At 26.2% G+C, this 21,440-nt stretch overlaps 3 protein-coding genes across 3 annotated transcripts; 2 read left to right on the top strand and 1 right to left on the bottom strand.

Moving 5' to 3' along the window:
• The first annotated feature begins 3,946 nt into the window (after positions 1–3,946).
• Positions 3,947–6,444, top strand: LOC103572342 (partner of Y14 and mago). Its single transcript, XM_008550900.2, has 3 exons — positions 3,947–4,149; positions 4,369–4,465; positions 5,583–6,444. Exons 1-3 carry the CDS (start codon positions 4,119–4,121, stop codon positions 6,115–6,117), a joined length of 663 nt encoding a protein of 220 aa, XP_008549122.1. The 5' UTR covers positions 3,947–4,118; the 3' UTR covers positions 6,118–6,444.
• Positions 6,445–9,169: 2,725 nt separating this feature from the next.
• On the bottom strand, positions 9,170–12,919 carry LOC103572335 (uncharacterized). Its single transcript, XM_008550888.3, has 2 exons — positions 11,167–12,919; positions 9,170–9,937 (listed from the first exon to the last, which is right to left on the bottom strand). The coding sequence occupies exons 1-2, from the start codon at positions 12,612–12,614 to the stop codon at positions 9,352–9,354; spliced, it is 2,034 nt and encodes a 677-aa protein (XP_008549110.2). The 5' UTR covers positions 12,615–12,919; the 3' UTR covers positions 9,170–9,351.
• Positions 12,920–15,433: 2,514 nt separating this feature from the next.
• LOC103572326 (protein maternal effect lethal 26) lies at positions 15,434–19,650 on the top strand. The gene is made up of 4 exons (XM_014441154.2): positions 15,434–15,804; positions 15,938–16,100; positions 17,294–17,371; positions 17,447–19,650. Exon 4 carries the CDS (start codon positions 17,499–17,501, stop codon positions 18,402–18,404), a length of 906 nt encoding a protein of 301 aa, XP_014296640.1. The 5' UTR covers positions 15,434–15,804; positions 15,938–16,100; positions 17,294–17,371; positions 17,447–17,498; the 3' UTR covers positions 18,405–19,650.
• The last annotated feature ends 1,790 nt before the right edge of the window (positions 19,651–21,440 follow it).

Below are 21,440 nucleotides of genomic sequence, written 5' to 3'. Positions count from 1 at the left end.
TGACCATTGACATAATTCTAATTTAATTTATAAAATCGATATATCAGTAAAGAAAAAATTCATAAAAAATGAAAATACCTTTTTTTTGTAAATTTATTAACGTCAGTTAAGTTGACAGTATTGTAAATTAATATATATTATTCAACACAACGCAAATGAGTCTTTTGTCATGTATATAAATTATCACTCATTTATCAATATATAATTCGTTATGTTTTCAGAAACATGATATACAGTCATCAATTGATGAACTAAAAAACAACAGAAATTTGTCATTTCTAAAAAGGACATTACTGACATTAGTGTCCAAGGAAAAACCGACTTACTGTTTATTTTTTAATCTCGAATGAAAATGTCAAAGCTGTACGCATTTTAAGAACCCTCTCCAAAAATAAGCGAAAAAGTTATTAAAATGCTAAAGTTTTCATAAAAGATGAGAAAAAAATTAGCCGGTTCTTTTGGATGACCCTAATATATAAATACATATATATATCATTGCTTTTAAAACCATCCCCTTTTACCACCATTTTATAGTCGAAGTCAGTACGCGAGCAATTCTCCTACTTAGCGGTGCTAATGATATTTTTTGTTAAATTTTTTTCTCGATATTCTACAGTTAACCCTTCTAGCTACATATATATGTGTATATATATATATACCACTACCATCACATTATCTTCTACTACAAGTACGTACTAAAAATGCAAATAAAAAAAATGGATCAACTCTTTTACTTTTTCTACTTTCGATAATCTTCTCACTGGGGTCTTACCCTCCAAAATATATATTTTACCTACAGAATAACGATTTTAAAATGTCCCTATAGACTTGTAAAAAAAAACCTTACATTATTATATCACACACTCTTCTGTGTAACCCTATTATGATATTATATTATTTTAGTGCAAATTTCTAAGATATTATAGTATGCAAGTGTTCAAACTTGAATCCGGTGAAGTTTATAGTACTAACAGTTGATTGAAGAATCGATTGGTTAGTAACTTAATTCTCTCTCTTCTAAACTGATGCCTGTATAGTGTAGGATCTTGGACAAAGTTTTGAACATTATATCATCAATATTACAACAACCCTTCAAGATACTATTATTATTTTTTATATTTCAAGACGCTAATTACCTTATCGGATAAGCTTGTTACAGATCTATCATATAACAAAAATCTATAGATAATTACAGGAATCAAATTTCACTAATTTATTCTTCGTTATTAATGACAGTTTTGAATTTGAAAAGTAGCTCCAATTACTATTAAGATAACAATTGCTCACGAAGAAAAATGGAGACAAACAATGTACGAATTTTTATTGTGCTGTTGACCAAACTTAAAACAGGAAGTTGAGTCATCAAAAAATTATTATGCTGCACTATAATTATTATTGTGAGCCTCTGAAAATTTTATATTTTCAACCAGAATTCCTAATTTAGACAAATAATAATCATTACAATTTATCGATAAGTTTTAAAGTATGATATTTTTTGTAGTGTAGCATAATAATTTTTTGGCAACTCAACTTCCTGTTTCAAGTTTGGTCGACAGCATAATACAAATCAGTAGATTTCTTAAGCCCATTTTTCTCCGTGTTTATTTACTAAAATATCAATGCAAACTTTCAAGAAAAAATTGGACTTTTCAATATTCTCCAGTAAAAATCATTAAAATTGTTACCTATTCATTACCAAAACATCGCTAATAATAAAAAGGATCTAAAAAAGAAAATAAAATTTACAAAAAAAAGTTGCTTTTATAAAATTTATTGAAATTTTAAAGAATCTTTTACCCTATGTCTATTTTTAAAATTCTCGTCTATTTTAAATTTATTTTCCAACCTAATGTTATTTTCAATCGATTATTTTTAAATTCTTCTTTTTCACCAGCTCTGGACATCTATCTTCACGATACCGAGAGGAAAACATAAATAACGCTACTTTCGATCTCTTACACATTGATGTGAATCCATTGGTATTTGTTAAAAAAAAAGTAATAAAAGCCTATATAGTATACTCCACTAGATATAATGTTTTCACAACTTCTCTTTCTCTCACCCTCTTATCTCGATCTCTTTGTTCTCGTTTATCTCAACTACTATACCCCATTTTCCCTTTCTCACATATACATTTCTTCTAGGCACTCCTGGTGAATCCTCTTGGAAATCAATCTTCCGGGCTTAATACCCCACTGGTGTGCCCGGAGTTTAATCACGACACCTCAGTTTCCTCGTGCTCACGAATATATATATATAAATGTGTAATACGTTGAATTTACCGAGAAAACGAATGGTAGATAGCGCATAGTATATTCGTAAAACCCAAGCAAAGCACTGCCATTTCCTTTCCTCCCCAACGCTCTAAAACCCCTGAATTCAGGAATTTTCAAGAGAATGCACCAGATTCATTTTGTTGTACACTCACCTAGCTAAATTCCAGAAATAACTTTTTTATCACGTTTTAAGTGTGAAACATGTAAACTCTAACAACATTTAATCAAAACTTATATTAATTAATTAAATTTTTTTTATAAATATTTTTAATTACGTATTATGAACAATAAATTAATTACCTGTATTAAACACTTGAATAAAAATACTTAAATATGTATTAAATAAACGTATAATCCAATCACACAATTAATGAATTCAAGTTGCTCACTAAATTATCAAAATTATAATATCTAGTGATAATAGTATTATAATGTTAATAATAATAATAATAGCAATGAAAACATATGCATAAATAATAATAATAATTCGTTATTAATTTACCACTTCAACAAATATACGAAGCGAAAAGTGAAACATATCTCGAGGTGACAGAAACGTAATGCAGACTGAATCAATGTTATTTCATGAACGATATTCCCAAAGTTAAAGTTAATTTAAACTACTACCTTTATTATGAAGTGGTAATGGTAAAATAACTGTCTTTTTTAGAATTACATTTATATAAAACTTTCAATGACAAAAGTTTTTCATTTCATAAGTATATATGTGTAAAGGTAAGTACATGTGTAGAGGTGGCTGTTTGTGTATGTAGAGGAAGAGAGAAAAAAAAAACAATGAATAGCATAGTCCGTAGGTACAAACTAAAATTACTTCCGATTCCGATTGTGTTGTTGATCCACTTCCGTTTCAGTAAATACAATATATTGTCCATGACACAGAACGTGGTTTTAATGTTTGTGTTAATTGTTGTGTGACAATATTATATGCATTGATATATTACGTGTATAAATATTCAACTAATTAGTATGCCAAGTTACGAGTAAATTTATTCACGTGTGATTAACTTTATCAACTCGTTAACGATCCATTTAGGTATATGTTAATTATTATCATTTTCATTTCGAATTATTGTTGAATATCTTAAGAGATATTAAATATCTCATTTTAGAATCAAATATAAAATATTTAAATTTTTCAGAGAAAAAACAAAAAAAAAAATTTGAATTTAAATTTAGCGCGCTTTATATTTTCAGCTGTAGGTTACTTGTAGTCGGTATTTATCGGAAAGCTAACTATTATCGACTGTAGTCAATATGTCTGTTCATAATGGCGGCAAAAAAATTTAAATAAAGTAAATTATACGAAATATTTATAGACACAAGGTCCCTAGGTGGTGAAAATGACCAAAAATCGTGGCTACAGCTACTTTTCATAGCTAGATAACTATTTTTCTGAATTTTTCAAACTTAACATGAATTTGAATTCGGGAAATCTCGCGCAAAAAAAAACAACAAGTTCATCTGGCTGATGTGCATTTGCTACGGCTCAGCCTTTAATGGCCGAACCGACAAGACAATGAGCAAACGCTGCAAGCTTATTCTCAATTCCCAATGAGCTGTAGAATTCAAAATACTCATAATAGATGACACTGTGATGGTTGTCGGCTGCCTCAAAAAAGTCATCAATTATTTTTCCAGCCAACCAACAGCAAACAGACCAAGCAGTCATCAATGGTCATCATCAATCGTCAATCATTAGCTAATTAAATTGGATGGCGAACGTGCGTCGTGCGCAGTAGACTAGCTCCATAAATCTTTTGAGTATTTATTTTAATAAAACATCAATTAAACTTTTATCGAGTATCTACTTATTTAATAGCAATGGCATCCTCATATATCAAGGATGATCAAGGTAATTTATTTTTCATTTGTCTTGTAAGTTAACTATAGTAAATAATATAAATAATATTTATAACCTGTACCGCTGAGTATAAACAACTTTTAGTAATAATAGCTTGTGCTTCAATACCGTACTTATATTTTAATTTATATATTAATAATTGTAGTTGTTATTTAATAACTGGTATTTAGTAATTAATTAAGTAATAATTAAATTTATTTTTATTTAAAGGTGGAACTTTTATTCCTGCTAGTCAACGTCCTGATGGTACTTGGAGAAAACCTAGACGTGTTAGAGATGGATATGTTCCTCAAGAAGAAGTACCTTTGTAAGCATTTTCTAAATTTTATATATAAATAATAGTTTCCTAGTAAATTAATCCACGAATAATTTATTTTGCTATTAAAATTCTCACAATATAGTCAAATAGTGATTCAAATAATTTTATAAATTTAAGTAATATATTAAATCGTCTTGAAGCTAACAGACAATTAATAGTTTTTTGATTTTTTTTCCAATAAATCCATAACAAAAAAAAAAAAACTCAAAATATGCACGAGTAGAAAATTCAGAAAACTTTTGTATCGCTTACTTTAAATTAGTATGAATGTAACCAACAGTTGTCAATTTGTTTAATTTTGAAATGAGGTAAAAGACCTAGTACCCTATCAGAGAACTAGTAGTTGATCACTCCATGTATTTGTATGAATATATTTAGTAAAATTTAGTAAATATAAATATACAAATACATGAGTAATCGAATACTAGTTCCCTGATCGGGTTCTGGGTCCCTTACTTTGAATTAATGAAATGTAAATCGAAAAAATTTACAAAATCCGCATTTATAGAAATTAAAAATCTATATGTGCATTTTATAATTTTTATATCTTTAATTGCTTAGTTCGTTTATTTTTAATTTAAAATTTGTCTCATATCTGCTACATCCACACTCATTATATTTATGATACTGAAATCAGCTGATGTCTAATAACTTTTGGATTTGTTTAAAAACGATAAATTAAAAAAAAAACCTATTTCAGAAAATTGCACCTATAATTTTTTTAATCTTCTACACGTGCATATTTTTTTTTAATTAAATTATCAAAAAAAAAAAATCAGGAAAATGTTAAATTAAAAAATGTTAATTGTCTGCTAACTTAAAGATCATTTATATTTTGTATAATAAACTATTTTTTCTTTTGAAATTTTTTAAAATTTCCTGGTAATTTTGAAAGTCTTTTTGTATCGATAAATAGTTTATTGTATCTTAGATCTGATAAAAAATTTATATATAATTTGTTCAGAGAAATTAATTAGTATAGAAGGAGACATTAAAAATTTATTATACATGATTAAAAATATTATTTGATAGGTGTTTTAATTTAAAATATGATTATAGTTTAATTTATAAATAATGATAATAATTTTTAATATTTTTGTTATAGATACGAAAGTTTGGGAAAACAATTTCAAAAGAATAAATTATCGTATCCAGTAGGTATGTCTGCAGAATATGTAGCAGCACATAAAGCCAAAGTTGAAGCCGATCAAAAACGAATAATACCTGGTATGGTTATCGTGAATGAAACAAAGAAAAAGAAAAAGAAATCAAAAAATAAAAGTACAAATGCGTTAGCTGATGAAGTTGAGAAAATGTCAGTAACTGATCTAACTAATAACGTTAGTACTATTGATAACAAAAAAACAAACAACAAATCAGCACAAAAGCCAGTCAGTAATAGCAGTAAATCACCGCCAAAATCACAGCCGTCAAACTCATCGCATATCGATACGACATCCCTGCTAAGTGATAGCATGAAACGTTTGAAAAATCTCCGCAAAAAAATACGCGAAATCGATCAGCTTGAGAGCAAAATAAAAAGCGGGGATTTAAAAAATCCTGACAAAGAAATAGTTGATAAAATAGCCAAAAAAAATGATATTTTAGACGAAATTAAACTGTTAGAATCTAATCAGTAATTTTTAACTAAATAATTAACGTGTCAATTAATATTAATAATATATATAAATATATTACCATTTGTATATTACCTATTTTTTAATGAATATTTCGACCAATTGTATAAAATGTTTATGAAGAAAATTAATTTTTCTTGAAATATAAAATACTATAAATAATTTTTAATTACCTAATGAGAGAATATATGATACTAATTGTGTAGGAAACAAAATATCTGAATATATATTTAAAGAATTTATTAGATAATATTTATATATTTTCATTGTAATTTAAACCGTGATCAATTAATTGTACTAGTATATTCACTACGAATATTTAAATACCATCCATGTAACGCATGTTTACTAAATATTTACTCTAGAAATAATCATCAATTGAATTTATGTATACACAATTTTTTTTTAAATTATATACTATATTTTACATCAATAAATTTTGACGTAAAAATGAATTGTTTATTATTGTTAATGACAAAAATTTTTATTTTATGTACGTTTTCTTTTTTATAACTCATCAGTCTGTACACTAAATAATCATAATTTTTTTTATATATATTCAATAATACATAACCTAAAATGTAGTTGAATATTTATAAATTTTTTAATATAAAGAAAATTGCTATGAAGAATTTCATATATTGAATATTACTTTTATATGTATGCTAATGAATAATTCAAATTCTCCGTTACTATAGTATTTAGGAATTTAAATTTAAGTTGGACTCAGAGTGCGTACAAAAAATAAAAGTTTCATCATCACAAGTGTTGTTATCCGAGTTGATACAAAGACCAGACTGCAAACCCATGTAGCTCTGGTTCGAGTTGACGCTCGGGTACGTGCTTTTGCTATTTTTTTTTTTTTTTTTTAAATCTATCCTACGGTAAAAAAATAAGAAACGCGAATACACTTTGTCTAGTCAATCACGACTGCGAACAATTGCGTCAGGCGGGTTTCCGTATTTTTTTTTTTATGTATGTTAAATTTTTTACTTTTTCTTTACACTAATGTTTTACTCTGTTATAGATATACAAAGTCAATTGTCATCATGATTTTCAAGCAATTTTCACTATTTTTCAAGCTATTTATGTCCAGCGGTTCCCTAAATCATCTAGCAAGTTAAAATATGATCAACAGGATTTGATAAATACTTGATAAGATTACTAATTTAATTAAAACATAAATAATAATGAAAACAATAAAAAATTTTAAATCTAGAGCAGACACTTGCGCATGCGCACAACTACTAGTAGATCAACGGGCATAATTAAAATTTTAATAATTAATTATAAATATAAAAACAAACAAACAAACGCTATTTTTGGTGGGGTATTAACAAACAAATCAAGATAAATGGAAAAAAAATTTAAAAAGATAGAAAATGAGTATAGTCACCGCTAACTTCGAATAAATTTTTAAAAATTTATTTTAAAAAAAAATAAAAAACGAACAAATAATTATTTATAGCAAACATTGACGAACAATCGACGAACAAACTTATTGCTAAAAAAAATTTGCCAAAAATCGAATTCTCCTCGCCAACTTAAGGGAGCTCCTATTGTCTTACTTGAGAACTTTTTTACCGCATTTTCTGATGGTAAGAGTTTCATTCGGCATTTTGGCGATTCGGAATAATGCGACGCACCCTTATTAAATTTCAATTTTTAAATTTCGCGCCAAGTTGGTGCGACTGCGCGTCGCTATATTCAACGTTCACGTTTGCTAAAGTGGGAGAGGTCGGTGAATCGCGAAATCGATCGCTCTGTATCAACTAGCGGTCTAATAGCGGCAGTCAGTATCATCTCCAATGGCAGTAGTAGTTCAGATCTTTCTTTACGTTTGAATCACAACACAGTATTGCAGTTAATTCGGGGAACTATCCATGAAATTTATTGCTAATAGTCATTGTTTAATTAAAATGTGCAGTGTTTGTACAATTTAAATTTTGCAAAGTGTCTGTGGTGTCGTTAAGTGTTGAGTGTTCAGTGCTAGTGTAACGTGTTGCGGATTGCTGATGCTAACTTTCAAATTCCTGAGCAAAATCATCTGGCATCGTCTGGTGGGAAATAGCAGTTAAGTGACGTTTTTTTAGCGGCTATACACTTGGAGCAATTTAAATTAAATCTCCAAGTGTATTAGGATACCCTTCTGCATATTATTTCTCTACTAAGGTTTGTTCAAACACTCGAGTGTTTTTTTTTTAATTTTTTAAAATTATTTTTCTATCATATTCTGCCGCCATTTTATTTTAACTTACGGTTTTTAGTTTTCTCCTATTTCCAATAATTTATTCTTCAAATATACGCAATAGCTGCTCACAGCGCTTATCGGAATTACACTAAATATGCACTTTTTAATTTTTATTCCACTTACATATTATTTATTTATTCAGAATTCACAAAATTGTCAATTGTCAGTTCCATTCACATTCATAAAAACATGAGTGTGAATGTAGCAAATATGAGACAAAGTTTGAATTACAAATAAACAAATTACAGATACAAAAATAAAAATAAATGCACATACTGATTTTCAAATTCTATAAGTGTGCATTTTTATAATTTTGTTCGAATCAAATTCAATTCACTAATTTCAAATTTAAAAAATTGACAATTGTCAGCTACATTAACACTCATAAAACGATAAATAATCTAAGATATTTATTCTGATACTCATTGTTTAAACTTAAATATGATCTTGAAGTTAGCAAACAATTCACAATTTCCGGATTGGTTTTTTTAACAACTCAATTTAAAAAAAAAAACTGAAAATGTGCACATACAGAAAATTAAAAAAACTACAGGTGCAATTTTCTGAAATATATATATATTTTTTAAATCTATCATTTTAAAAATAATCAAAGACGTTATTAGACGTCAGCTAATTTTAGTATGATTATGACTCCCTCCCTCTTTTTAATAGAATTCGACTTTTTTAAGCTTAATTTTTAAACAGAATTTAAATAACAAACTGTAATCATTAAAAATCTATTAATCTCTAAACAAATTTCATTAATTCATAATTTAATATACTTATTTATGTCCATTTATTAAATATTATTAAAATTACAATTTTATTTTTGTATTATCGTACATAACTTTCATTAAATTTAAATTTACATCTTTATAATTTTTAAAAATTATTATAATTAAATTAATATTTTAATACATCTCGTAAATTTATCGAAACAGCAATAATAACAAATAATAAATACAATTAACAAAATAAAAAATATCTTAATTAGAAAATAAACATTGCATAAAATTAGGTTTCGAATTACTAAACTTAACGCTACAGTTTGCCGCAAGTTTTTTGTTTGTTAAACATGGACAGTTAAATTCCTCAACTGATTTAAAATCATCATTTTCATCATGGTGACTATCATTAGTAACATTAGGATCTACAGTAACAATAAAATAAAAAATATTGAGCAGTACTTCGTTTGGATCAATGATATCCCACGGCGGATATATTTTAATAATATTCTTATTATCAAAATTTATTTTACCAACAATTTCTGGAACCAGTAAAAGTTTAATTGATTTAGATGAATTTAAACCATTAATACAACCGTTACTGATATTTTTATCTGAAGGTAATAGAGAATTTTCTTTGACGTATTTATCAATTAAATTGCTATCATCGTTAAGTATTTTTCCGCTAATAATGAATCTGCTGTATTGCCAAATATATTTATTAATTTGAACAATAACACACGGTGAATTTGTTTTTAAATGATCTTGAGACATTTGATGTCGCCATATACGTATCGAAGATATTTTTCTTGCGATAAGTGTTTGTAATCTCTCGACCAATGATCCTCTGAAAAAAAATAATTAATTTATTAATATAGATAAATATTTTCCATAGTTATTAATTAATAACTTTATCAATCAATGCTCCTAAAGATGAAGCTATTTACACTTCAAACTTATAGAATAATTTTTTTAACTAAAGAAAAGAATTCTTGATATAAAATAACATATAAATTATTTTTTTTATTTCATAGACAATATTTACTGTCTTATTTTTAAACTTTTTAAAAAAATAATTTTTGATAAGCGAGATTTTGATACTTTTATACTAAAAAAATAATAGTTTCGATAAAGAATATTATAAAATATCAAACACATCAAGTCAAAAAAAAATTTCAAGTCTCTTATAAAATTATTTTGTAACTTTTTGTAAAAATAATGCAGCCGATTTTTGATTAATTTTTTCAAATAGTTTATCAAAATCAAAAAAATAAGTTTTTGCAATTTGAATTTTTTCTTTTAAACAACTTTACAATAAAAATTTTTATTCATAAATTTCTCTAGACATTGAAAGCTTGAAATAAAGCTAAAACTATCTATTCATTGATTCAATTTCTTATAAAAAATAAATTTAAACAAATGTTATTAGCATTTTATACATTTTCTATAAGAAATAGAAACAAAACAAGTTTGCTCTATGCGTAAAAAAAAAAAGTTGTTGAAGAATGGTTGAAAGAGCGTTGACTATTCGAAACTTTAAAACGTGACACGACCATGGACTTTTTTGAACGTTTTTCAAACTTTTGAAAATTCCAGAAAATATCATTGAATTTTCTATTATTATTAAGATATGTCAAAAAAAAGAATCAGCTTTTTATGAACATATTTTTCACTGAAAAAAGTTTGCAAAAGATTTTAAAGACGTTAATTCATAGTATTAAGTAAATAGATTTTCTTTGTATTTTCCGAAGTTTCAAGAAGTTTGTCATTGTGTCACGTTTTGAAGTTTAAAATAGTCAACACTATCAACCTTTTTTTTTACATGATACTGAAGTTAGCCGATATCTGATAATTTTTGGATTTTTTTATAAGCGATAAATTATAAAAAAAAATGTTTTAAAAAATTGCACCTATAGTTTTTTAAATTTTCTACATGCGCATATTTTCAGTTTTTTTTTTTTTTTTTTTGTAATCGATTTGTCGTAAAAAAATCCTAAAATTTTGGATTGTCTGTTACTTTCAGGATCATTTTTTTTATCCGTGGATACCGTATTAATAGTAAAAAAATCTACATACTTTTTAGGTTTCTTTTTCTTTTTAACAACAGCATTAATAATAGTATCACAGCGTTCAACGCTCAACGATTGTTTCGATGGAGGTGAAGTTCCCGTGCTGATAATGTTGTCCGTAGTATCTATCGAACTATTGCGATTTAAGGTCTGAGGTGGTGTTAGGTCTTGAGAAATTTTCTGTGAAGATACTTGACTTATTTCTTCAACAGATTTATCCTCAATAATTATTTCTTTCTCCGACAAGTCACCATTCAAAATACTGTAATTATCTTTCGGCGTATTATCAATATTTGTAACAGATTGTGAAGTTACTTCGCTAATTGATAATTCATTTTCAAAAGTCTTATCGTCATCACTATCATCATCATCACCATCATCATCTATCACAACTTTAGTATAACGTTCATCACCACCGTTCGATTTATCATCACAATCAATCACTTCATTAATGATAACTGTACGATTAGCATTTTCAACTTCCGAATAAAAAGTTGCGTCCGAGTCAATAGAATTATCCAACTTACCCTGAGAATGTTCTGATTGAATATCATCAATATTAATTAGAGATCCATCTAAATTACCAATAATATCACTGATTGTTTTATTGCTGTCACTGTGTATCGTCACATTCATAATATCATCATCATGTTCGCTGTCATCACCCTCATCAATATGTTGATTGATGATTATCGGTGATGATAGTGACTGTATCTCATCTATTTGCTGTGAATTACACTCCATACTATGGATAGATTCTAAAAATATCGACGAAGGTGCTGGTGAATTAACGTCGACTATTTCAATTGACGGACTTTCATCAATAATTTCATTGATTGGTGATAAACAGGTTTCGATTATTTCATTGATTGGCGATAAACAGGTTTCGATAATTAAATTATCTTGATATTGATCAACAATATTTTTTTCCCTGGGCTTAGATAATTTTTTTGGTGAATCAGCGGTAGGACTATGGCAAATTTTACTGTTGACATGTTGATTTTCTTTGGATTTTATTAATTTAACTGGTGAATAACGTAGCCGACAACTAGAACGCACTTTCTCATTGTCATTTGGTTTGAATCTTTTTAATTGATTGCAATCCTTGAGAGGTGATCGTTGATTTTTTTTTGAATATTTTATCAGCTGAGGTGGTGATTCATAGACGACTGATGATGATGCTGATGATGGTGATGAACAATTTGAATTTGGTTTATTTCTTTGAATATTTTTATGAGTTTGGAGCCACTGCTCAATGTACTGCGTTCTGTCAATCATAATCCGGGATCTTCCAATTCCTTCATGGAAACGTGGATCTGGAGATTTATGGAAAACAGAAATACCTGGTCTGTCATTAGCTACAATAGGGGAATTTATTTCTTTTTTTCTTGGAGATGTTTGCTGGAGATTGCACTTGTCTTGTAAATTTGACATCGTTGCCATCAGTGGCTGCATATTTTATTTTTTTTTCGTGTAATTTTTAATTAATTTACTTACAATTGCTAATTATTAATTATCTATTATGTAATTTTTATTATTGTAAGTAATAATTTATTGCAATTTAAAAATGATAGGTTATGTCACAAAAACTTCATTGTTTTGGTATTAAAAATATTTCTAAAAGTATTAAAAATATATCTAAAAGTAAAAATAGTCCAGATAAATTATTATTAAACTTAAAAATTCATTAAAAAAAAATTATTTCATTGAATAATACATTTTTGCACTTTATTTACAATTATTCATAACACTGTGAGTAAATAAACACAGGCTGGATTTTATTTTCCGCCATTTTGAATCGCCATGACAACATAAAAGCGCGGGAAAATTATTTAAATTTAAAATTCCGACGTTGTTTCTTTACACTGCACATAGACTGCAGTCTTATATTGAAATTTAAAGTTAAATAAATGGAAAGTTATTGTAATTAATAGATTTAGAACTAAATAATAGTTAGGAAGGTTTCAATTATTTTTTCAATCATTAATTCAGTATTTTAAGTTCTCGCGATAGTGAGATACCCAAAGCATAGACAACTTTAATATGTCATAAAGACGTCTTTTAAAAGGACAAGACTAATTTTTTGTTTTTTCAAAGCCATTTATTTTTATATAAATACGACATACAAATGTTGGTCCTAGGAATCATAGGATATTTTTTTTTTCTGTCCTAAAAAAAGTCATTTCAATTTAAAAATCGTTTAGATGATGACTTATTTGACAAGGATTTGTAATTTTCTTTTTGTCGTCAACTGCGTCGTTTTTTAGGCGGATATTTTTTCGGTAAAATAAATTTCTCATTATTTTGTCATCATATTGGTGTCTTATCGATAAGTCAAAGAACAGTCTCAAAACTGCTAGACTTCATAAAGCCACGTGTGCTACTTGGGTACAATTAAATTTCGTATGAAAAAGTGATTTTTTATTTGTTTATTACTAGTTACTAAATACTAATTACTGATATTAAAATTTTTGAATATTTTGAGATTATAGAGTAACTGAGCCAGTATGAAAATAATTAACTAGTGAATAAACGATCAGTTTTTAAAATCTTTTAGTATAAAATGATTTAACTCACTTGGAATTGAAATCCTAAAAACAGTCAATCAGACATCAATTAAGTATTTTCTTCTTGTAATTGTAATTAAAATCAAAATGATGTGTGGAAAAAAATTAAATAATGATCATTTACTGGTCGTGTTCGTCCATTGTAACTGTAACCCTGTGCTGATTTTTTTTTTATCAATAGTGTAAACAACTCATCTCCAATAGCTCCTGAAAATTTGATTTGTTTTTTTTTTTTTTGTCTTTCATTATTGTTGAAAAATTTTAGAAAAAACAATTAAAAAAGAAAATTAGATGAAAATAATAAAAATATTTTTAGGTATTCATATTCTATGATATCACAATTTATCAAAATCAACAAACTTCAGGACGGATGAGAAAGAATATTTGACACATTAAAGTTTGATGATGATAAAAATTAAAACATGTCGATAAGTTAATCATTTGATACACAATTAAATTTAAAATATACTAAACACACTGAATAGTACGAAGTCGATAGGGATTGTAGATTAAGAGTGGAAAAATTATTTTTTAAAGAAGTTATATTTTTAGACTTTTCAACACTCGCAAGAATAACTTTTTCATATTAGTTTAATTTATTTATGCCTAATTAAAGTCACTTGACTGTATAAAGTATTATGTTTATGACGTAGTACATGAATGGGCAATAATGTTGCTCAATTTAAATACTTGTAGTTCTTTTGTCGTCTATATAAGTTTGAAGTTAATTTTATGGTCAGATTTTTTATGATTTTGTTCCGAGAATTCTCCACGTTTAATACCTTGAAGTGAAGTAACGGTGAATATTGGAATAAAAAATATCGAAAATATAACAAGTGTAGAAAAATAAAACTACATAGTTGTTAATTTGAAAACAATAATTTTTTCATTGCTTTTACAATTTATTTTTATGAAAGAAAGAAAAAAATATTTTTTTACTTTCTATGCTCGAAAAAATATAAAATATGAATTAGAAGTAAAATAAAAAAACCTACTCTTTAAAGTTAAAAAAAAAAAAAATTAATGACAATATATAATAAAATTACAAAATTTTTAAACTGAAGTATCCATAAAAAGACTATTGAAAAATATTTTTCGAAATTTTTTCAATTAAACGATTGAAATAATTTAATGTTACTTTGAAAAATCAAAGAATTATGCGGCATATTATTAGATGTCATTTTGCTCAGAATTTTATATAACTAACCATTAATTAATTAAATTTAATCGTAAAAGTATGAAAGTAAGAAAGTATATCGTCCCGTGACTGCAAGACAATTCTTTGAGACAGATTAGAGACACGGAACTACAGCCCGTTACTGCAAGACAAACCTTCGAGCGCCATATGTTCCAATTATTATCTGTATTTGGACCATAAAAATTTATATACATATGTATAAATATAAATACAAATATATGGACATATGTACAAATAAATTTTAAATAATTCATTAATTAGATATTTTTTGTTGTTTTATTTCTAAAAAAAAAAAAAAAGTCTTTATGTATCCTCAATGTTTGAGCGATAACATTACATAAAGACTAGCTTTGTACTTAAACAGAACGGATTTCTTGTACGAACAATTTATAAAAAATTTATATCTTTATGATAATATAAATATGTGAATTTAGATCCGTATTTAAGTTGTCCTTATTCATCGAAATTTTAAAGTTGATTAAAGAAAAAGACGATAGAATATCATTAAAAATAATCAGACTGGTATAGAAAATATCTTCTTGTAAAAAATTGGGCGTGATTACGGATCTTATTTTAATTCGAATTCTTTCCGTCACTCAGAGTTTTAAAGTCTTGAAAAAAAATCACTCCGCATATATACGGAGTAAGTAGGGAATTTGTTTTTTCAGCAGAATGATCTGAATTTTATTTAAATCCGCGTTTATTCCGATTTGGAGATTTCACATAAAAATTAACTTCTCTTGGGAATGAATTTCACTTCAAGGGGATTAAATGAATCAATAGCTATCCGCATTCCTTCTGGATTTACTCCACGTTCACTATGCCAATTTTTTACAGTGTGATTAATTTGATCTCAATAAGAAATCAATTTGATAAACAGGTAATTTAAAGTTATTTAAATGCTGATGCTTTATGTTAAAAATTTTTTTTGTTAATGTACGCAGAGCAAAATTCATTTGTTGGTTTATTACACTTGCATACTTAGTTTGACCAAAGATTTTTTTTTCTTTTAGTTTATTCCGACATTCGCTGAGAGTTTTAACATGACGCAGAGCTTGCTTTCTTGTCATTCTCTAGTATACATTCTTGCAAATCGGTTCTCATATTTTCAAATTATATTTTGTTATTTTTATCATATTTTTAGAATTATAGAAGAACTATAATTAATTAATTAAGGTAAGTTGAGTTTAAAAATTAAACTAAAAATTTTGTAATAATCGATAAAATTAATTTTTGTATTAAATACTTATGGTGAATTTCCAAATTTAAAACAGTGTAGAACATCGGCTTTAAAGTTCTTAACTTCTTTAAATCAAAACAATTTTTCCCTTTAATTTCTTATAATTGCATTTCCAGAAAAATTTTTAAATAATTTTTCTGAAGACCTACTGAAAAAGAAATTTCACTTTGAAGTCAACCTGTATTAAAATTTACAATATAATTAAAAAATCGAAAAATTGTAGCTTTTAAATATTAGTTTAAATAATTAAAGTAAACATTTAAAATTAAATGAATAAATAAATTTATTCATAAATCGACAACATTAACAACAGTTTTTTTTCACAATTATGTTTAAAGTTATACTTCTCAAAAATAATAACATACTCAAGTGAAGTCATAACATTCTTAAATAACAATAAGTAATGTTATCAGTTTTACTCCACACACGTTTTACAAAGTACAGCATAAGATGAAAATCTCTCATGTCATTAGAAGCTTGATAATTATTTAAATTTAAAAATTTTATATTATTCAAAAATATTTTTCATTATAGCAAGTACAGTTTTTATAAATATTTACAAATTCGAAATTTATAAATTAATCCCAACAAAAAAAAATAGATATTACTGAAAAATATTGTCGAAAATTACTTAAAATTTTACGTTTTACTTAAAAAATTTTCATTTTTTCGAGAAATAAAAAAAAAGTAAAATTCTATAAATTAATTTAAAGGTCAATAAATATCGATTATTAGTAATGTTATTATTGCTAATAGAAATTATCAACTGACATCGTCAATTAAGTTTAAAAATATTGTCGGATCAATACTTTGATAACATACATAGTCACATACTCAACAATTACAGATAACAACAAACGAGTCTTCTAACAAGATTATTTCTCTCAAACATTAATTGAACGGGTCTGAAAGTAAATCCGTCATATTTAGCCAATTTTCAACGTAAATGAAAAGTTTAGTATACAAAACACGCAATCTTACCGGATATTCAGTTATCGTACAGATAACTCAACTTTAAAATTACACTCAATGCTAAATAGTATACATACTCAGTTGCGATATTTTAAGAAGTAAACTTACATCGCTCATAAAAATATAATTATTTCATTTTCTTTCTCACATTTTGCAGTTTAACACAGGGGTAATAAATTTCCTTGGTCATCAAAGGACAAAATTACAAGAAATCAACTTTGATAATTTTTTAAACGTAAGCATTTGATTTTTTATTTTTCTATTAATATTTAATTTATAATTATAATTAATTACAAAAGTGTTTTCACAGATTTATAGTGAAGATTAATTATACAATTATTAAAAAATTATAATAATCGAGGATGATGCCAGATAATCAATCAGTGATAGAAAGTAATGAATATAATTATGATTGGACAGTTCAAATAAACAGAAAAAATAAACAACTTACTTCAAATTTATTTGAAATAAAATCATCACCTGGATTAAATTTTTGTATGACCGCTGAAATAAATAATAATAGTAATTTAATTAAAGTAAAAATAATAAAAACATTCACTAAATTGGCAATTGCAACAATTGAACTTAAAATAGCAGATATACCGCCAATTATAAAAGATATATCTGAGTGGAAAGATGTTATTATATTTGACAAAATTCCAATTCCTTCTGGTTGTGATGATTGCCAAAAAAATACATGGAATTTATGTATTTTAACAACACCAGACAGCCATGAATATCGTATCAAAATTAGTTGTTCGATAATTTGGTATGGATTTGTTGATGAATTGCTTGCGCCAAAAATCTTTGAAGACATGCAGCGATATTTAAATACATTGGATTTTAGTGATATTATTATCAAAGTTGATGACACAGAATTTCATGCCCATAAAATTGTTTTGGCTTCTCAGAGTCCAGTTTTTGCTGACATGATAGCGACGTCTGAATCAAACGGATCATCTAAAGAACAATTCATCGATCTTCAAGACGTTGATGTTAATGTTGTGTATGAAATGCTGACGTTTTTATATTACGGCAAATTAGAGAAAGCTCATTATGATTATCGAATTGCTTTAAAGCTATTCGAAGCAGCGGCTAACACCCGTATAACAAAATTAAAAGATGTTTGTGGAGTTATTTTGAGTAATAAATTAGCTCTTGAAAATGTATTATCGTTATTAGAACTAGCAAGAAAATATAATTCATTGATATTGCGACAACGTGCGATGACTTTTATTATAAATAATCGTAAACAATTATTTCTATGAGTTAACTCAAATAAATTTTTGTAAGTTAATTTATATTTCGATAAAATATTTCGTATTTTTGATCGAATTTATGTTATAAATGTTTTATAGTTACACGATTTGAAAATATTATCAAAGTTTATGTAAGTTGATTTTGAAAACACTATATTTTTTCTACGCACTCCTCTAATGCAAAGGGTTTGATTTGAGCTCTAGGTCCGGGACAAGAATAAAACTTTAAATCAAGTTTTATTGCCTACTTGGTTTGCCAAATCGAAATTTAGAACCGTTTTTCACAAGAAACTTGACTTTTTTTACGGAAATATGAAATGCATTGAGTTTTCGTCTTGATTTAGACTTAAATGACTTGCTTAGTCACGGTTTAAGACGAAAAAGCCTAAACCAAGTCGAAATCGACTTGGCTTAGATTTATTCGACGTACATTACAATTCGAAGAAGTCAACAAGGCGAATGTCTCCTGTTCTGTGAGATAAAAAACTACGAATAAGTTGAAACTAAGATGAAAAACAGCTCTGAAAGTTGACAAAAATTTAATTCAAGTCGAAAAAGTCGAGATCTTAGCAGAAAATCATCAGCGAATTGATAACTTCAAAACAACATAAGGTGAAGCGAGTCTGAATCAAGTTTCATTTTTGACCCAGACGGGGATACAAAGAAAAATAAATTGCCGTTGCAAGTAAATATTATCATATTTGCTTAGATAAATTTATTTAAATTACACAAACATACAGTTGATCCAGTAAATATTTTCTTAATTTAAAAAATTACCCACAAAAAAATGATTTATTTGAATTTACAAATTATTCATCTCAGTACATTTAAAAATTTTTGGTCAATATTTTTCCAGTATTTAAACATCATAAGTCATTGACTATAATCAATTACTAGTTTCGGATGTTTTTATAAACAAGTCTTAAATTTAATGTGAAATAAATATTTAAATTATTTTTTGTTATTCATCCGTAAGTAAATACAATCGAAATATCGGTAGTGTTCATGTCACAATTGATATGCGCGTTTGTTTTCTAACATAATCAAGGTCACAATTTATCATTAATATTTAAAACATCTTAAATATCGTAACTTTACAATTCATATATCTACAGGATTAGTTTAATTATTACTGGAATTTTTTAAAATTTATTTGGAAGAGTATGCGATTCAAAATCACTCACGAAATTCTTACCGTTAAATTAATAACAATAATTGATAAATTTTTTATTATTTCTAAAAGCATTTTTTTTTTTTATTGTGATTAGTCATTTCTCTTAAATTTATTCAAAACTGTTCATTTATGAATTTAAATTTCCATTTTTATTATGACATTCGTTATGACTTTTTTGTGTCAAATTTTAATGAATTATTACTACTTGTTATTTAGTAAACAAAGTATTTTATTAGATATATTTTACATATAATTATATTATATCATATTTGTAAATTTATGAATTAATATGACATTTTTAAATATGATTTTATTTCGTTATGTGTATCCACAATTCTAAACATTTCAGTGTTGGTTTTCTAATAACTATTTCTGTAAAAAAAAAAAAAAAAAAAACACCAAAATAATTTTTTTAATGCAATCATGACTAAAAAAAAATTTTTATTGATTTTACGAAAGTTTAAAAAAAATTCAAATTTTTTACCTTAAAAATATCGTCAGCTACAGATCTTTTTCCAAAACCTCGGGCATATCCGCCACCGTGCAAATACATACTAAAAGGTCGAGCTGCCTTTGATCTCATTACAAAACTCGATATGAATAATAATAAAATACAATAAATATTTTTTAAATTCATAATTATTTAAAATCTAATTATCTTTCAAATTTGGAAAAAAAACAATTATGTTAATTGGAGTCAAAGTTTTATATATTTTGTGTGATACTCTGAGCGATCGAACGAATAGTCCATAAAATTTAACTTATCTTCTTATTTATAAGCACACAACTGAATGTCTAGCGTCACTCAATAAAAATGTGAGCTTATCAAATATAATTTTATAATAGAATATTTAACTCAATATGTTATCTGTAAATATATTTTGTTGTTTATCTATTAACGTAAGCAGAAGTATCTTACATAAAAATTGAAAACCAGAATAATAAAAACTCAATGATTTAAAGTCTGCTAGTCAACGTCCATTAATTTAATAATTTTTAAATTATTAAATAATATGTAATATAGGCCACGTTTAAATTTTATCACACGAATGTCAAGTTTACAGTATTTTAGGTAAATATTAATGTTCTTGATGACACTTTTATTATTTTTGGTTAATTAAAATATAAATTGTCACGGTAAATTATTATTACAAACTTTATAAAAGAAATTGTCTTCAAAAATTTTACCTGGTAACAGTGCAAACAAATAAATAGGTTTCTTTTTACACATTTGTCCAGAATTTACTTTTCAAATAATTCATAAATTAAAATATTTTTTGAGATCATTTCGTAAAGAAATATTATGGATTGAATCTACCGCAAACAATTATTTTTAATTACAGCGTTCCTACTATTTAAAAAATCAAAAAAGATCTATATTTTTTTTAGCCTGAGATTCTAAATTAAATTTTATAAGTTTTTATTTTAATTGAACTTTCTTTCCTGCTCTGTAAAAAATTTTGAGCCCGCGGTGTAAAAATTACACGACGTACGGTGTTAAATTTGAAACCGTGTGAATTAAAACGTTCACATTGGTGCAAATGTATGAGTTTTTATTTAAAACTTCTGGTTTTTATGTTAGAATAATTTACAACAATAATAATAATAATGAATCTATTAGAGTTGCAACAACAGATTATACTATCGGACAATATTTGATGTAAAAACACTGAACGGAGTGATAGAAAATTTTACACCGTCAATTCACACAGAGCAGACCGCTTAACCCTGTTTAAAAATATTGATTGAAAAGAATTAAAAATAATGAAATTTGAGTTCTTTTCAATAATTTCAGTTCTTTTGTTTGTATATATAGATATACAATTTGCATGAAGTGGCCGCTTCTCAATTCTTTTCAATCAGTATTTTCA

The sequence above is a fragment of the Microplitis demolitor genome, chromosome 3 (assembly GCF_026212275.2).
Source record: "Microplitis demolitor isolate Queensland-Clemson2020A chromosome 3, iyMicDemo2.1a, whole genome shotgun sequence".
NCBI lineage: Eukaryota > Metazoa > Arthropoda > Insecta > Hymenoptera > Braconidae > Microplitis > Microplitis demolitor.
The sequence above is the reverse complement of the archived record's forward strand: the minus strand, read 5'-3'. Positions and strand labels throughout refer to the sequence as shown.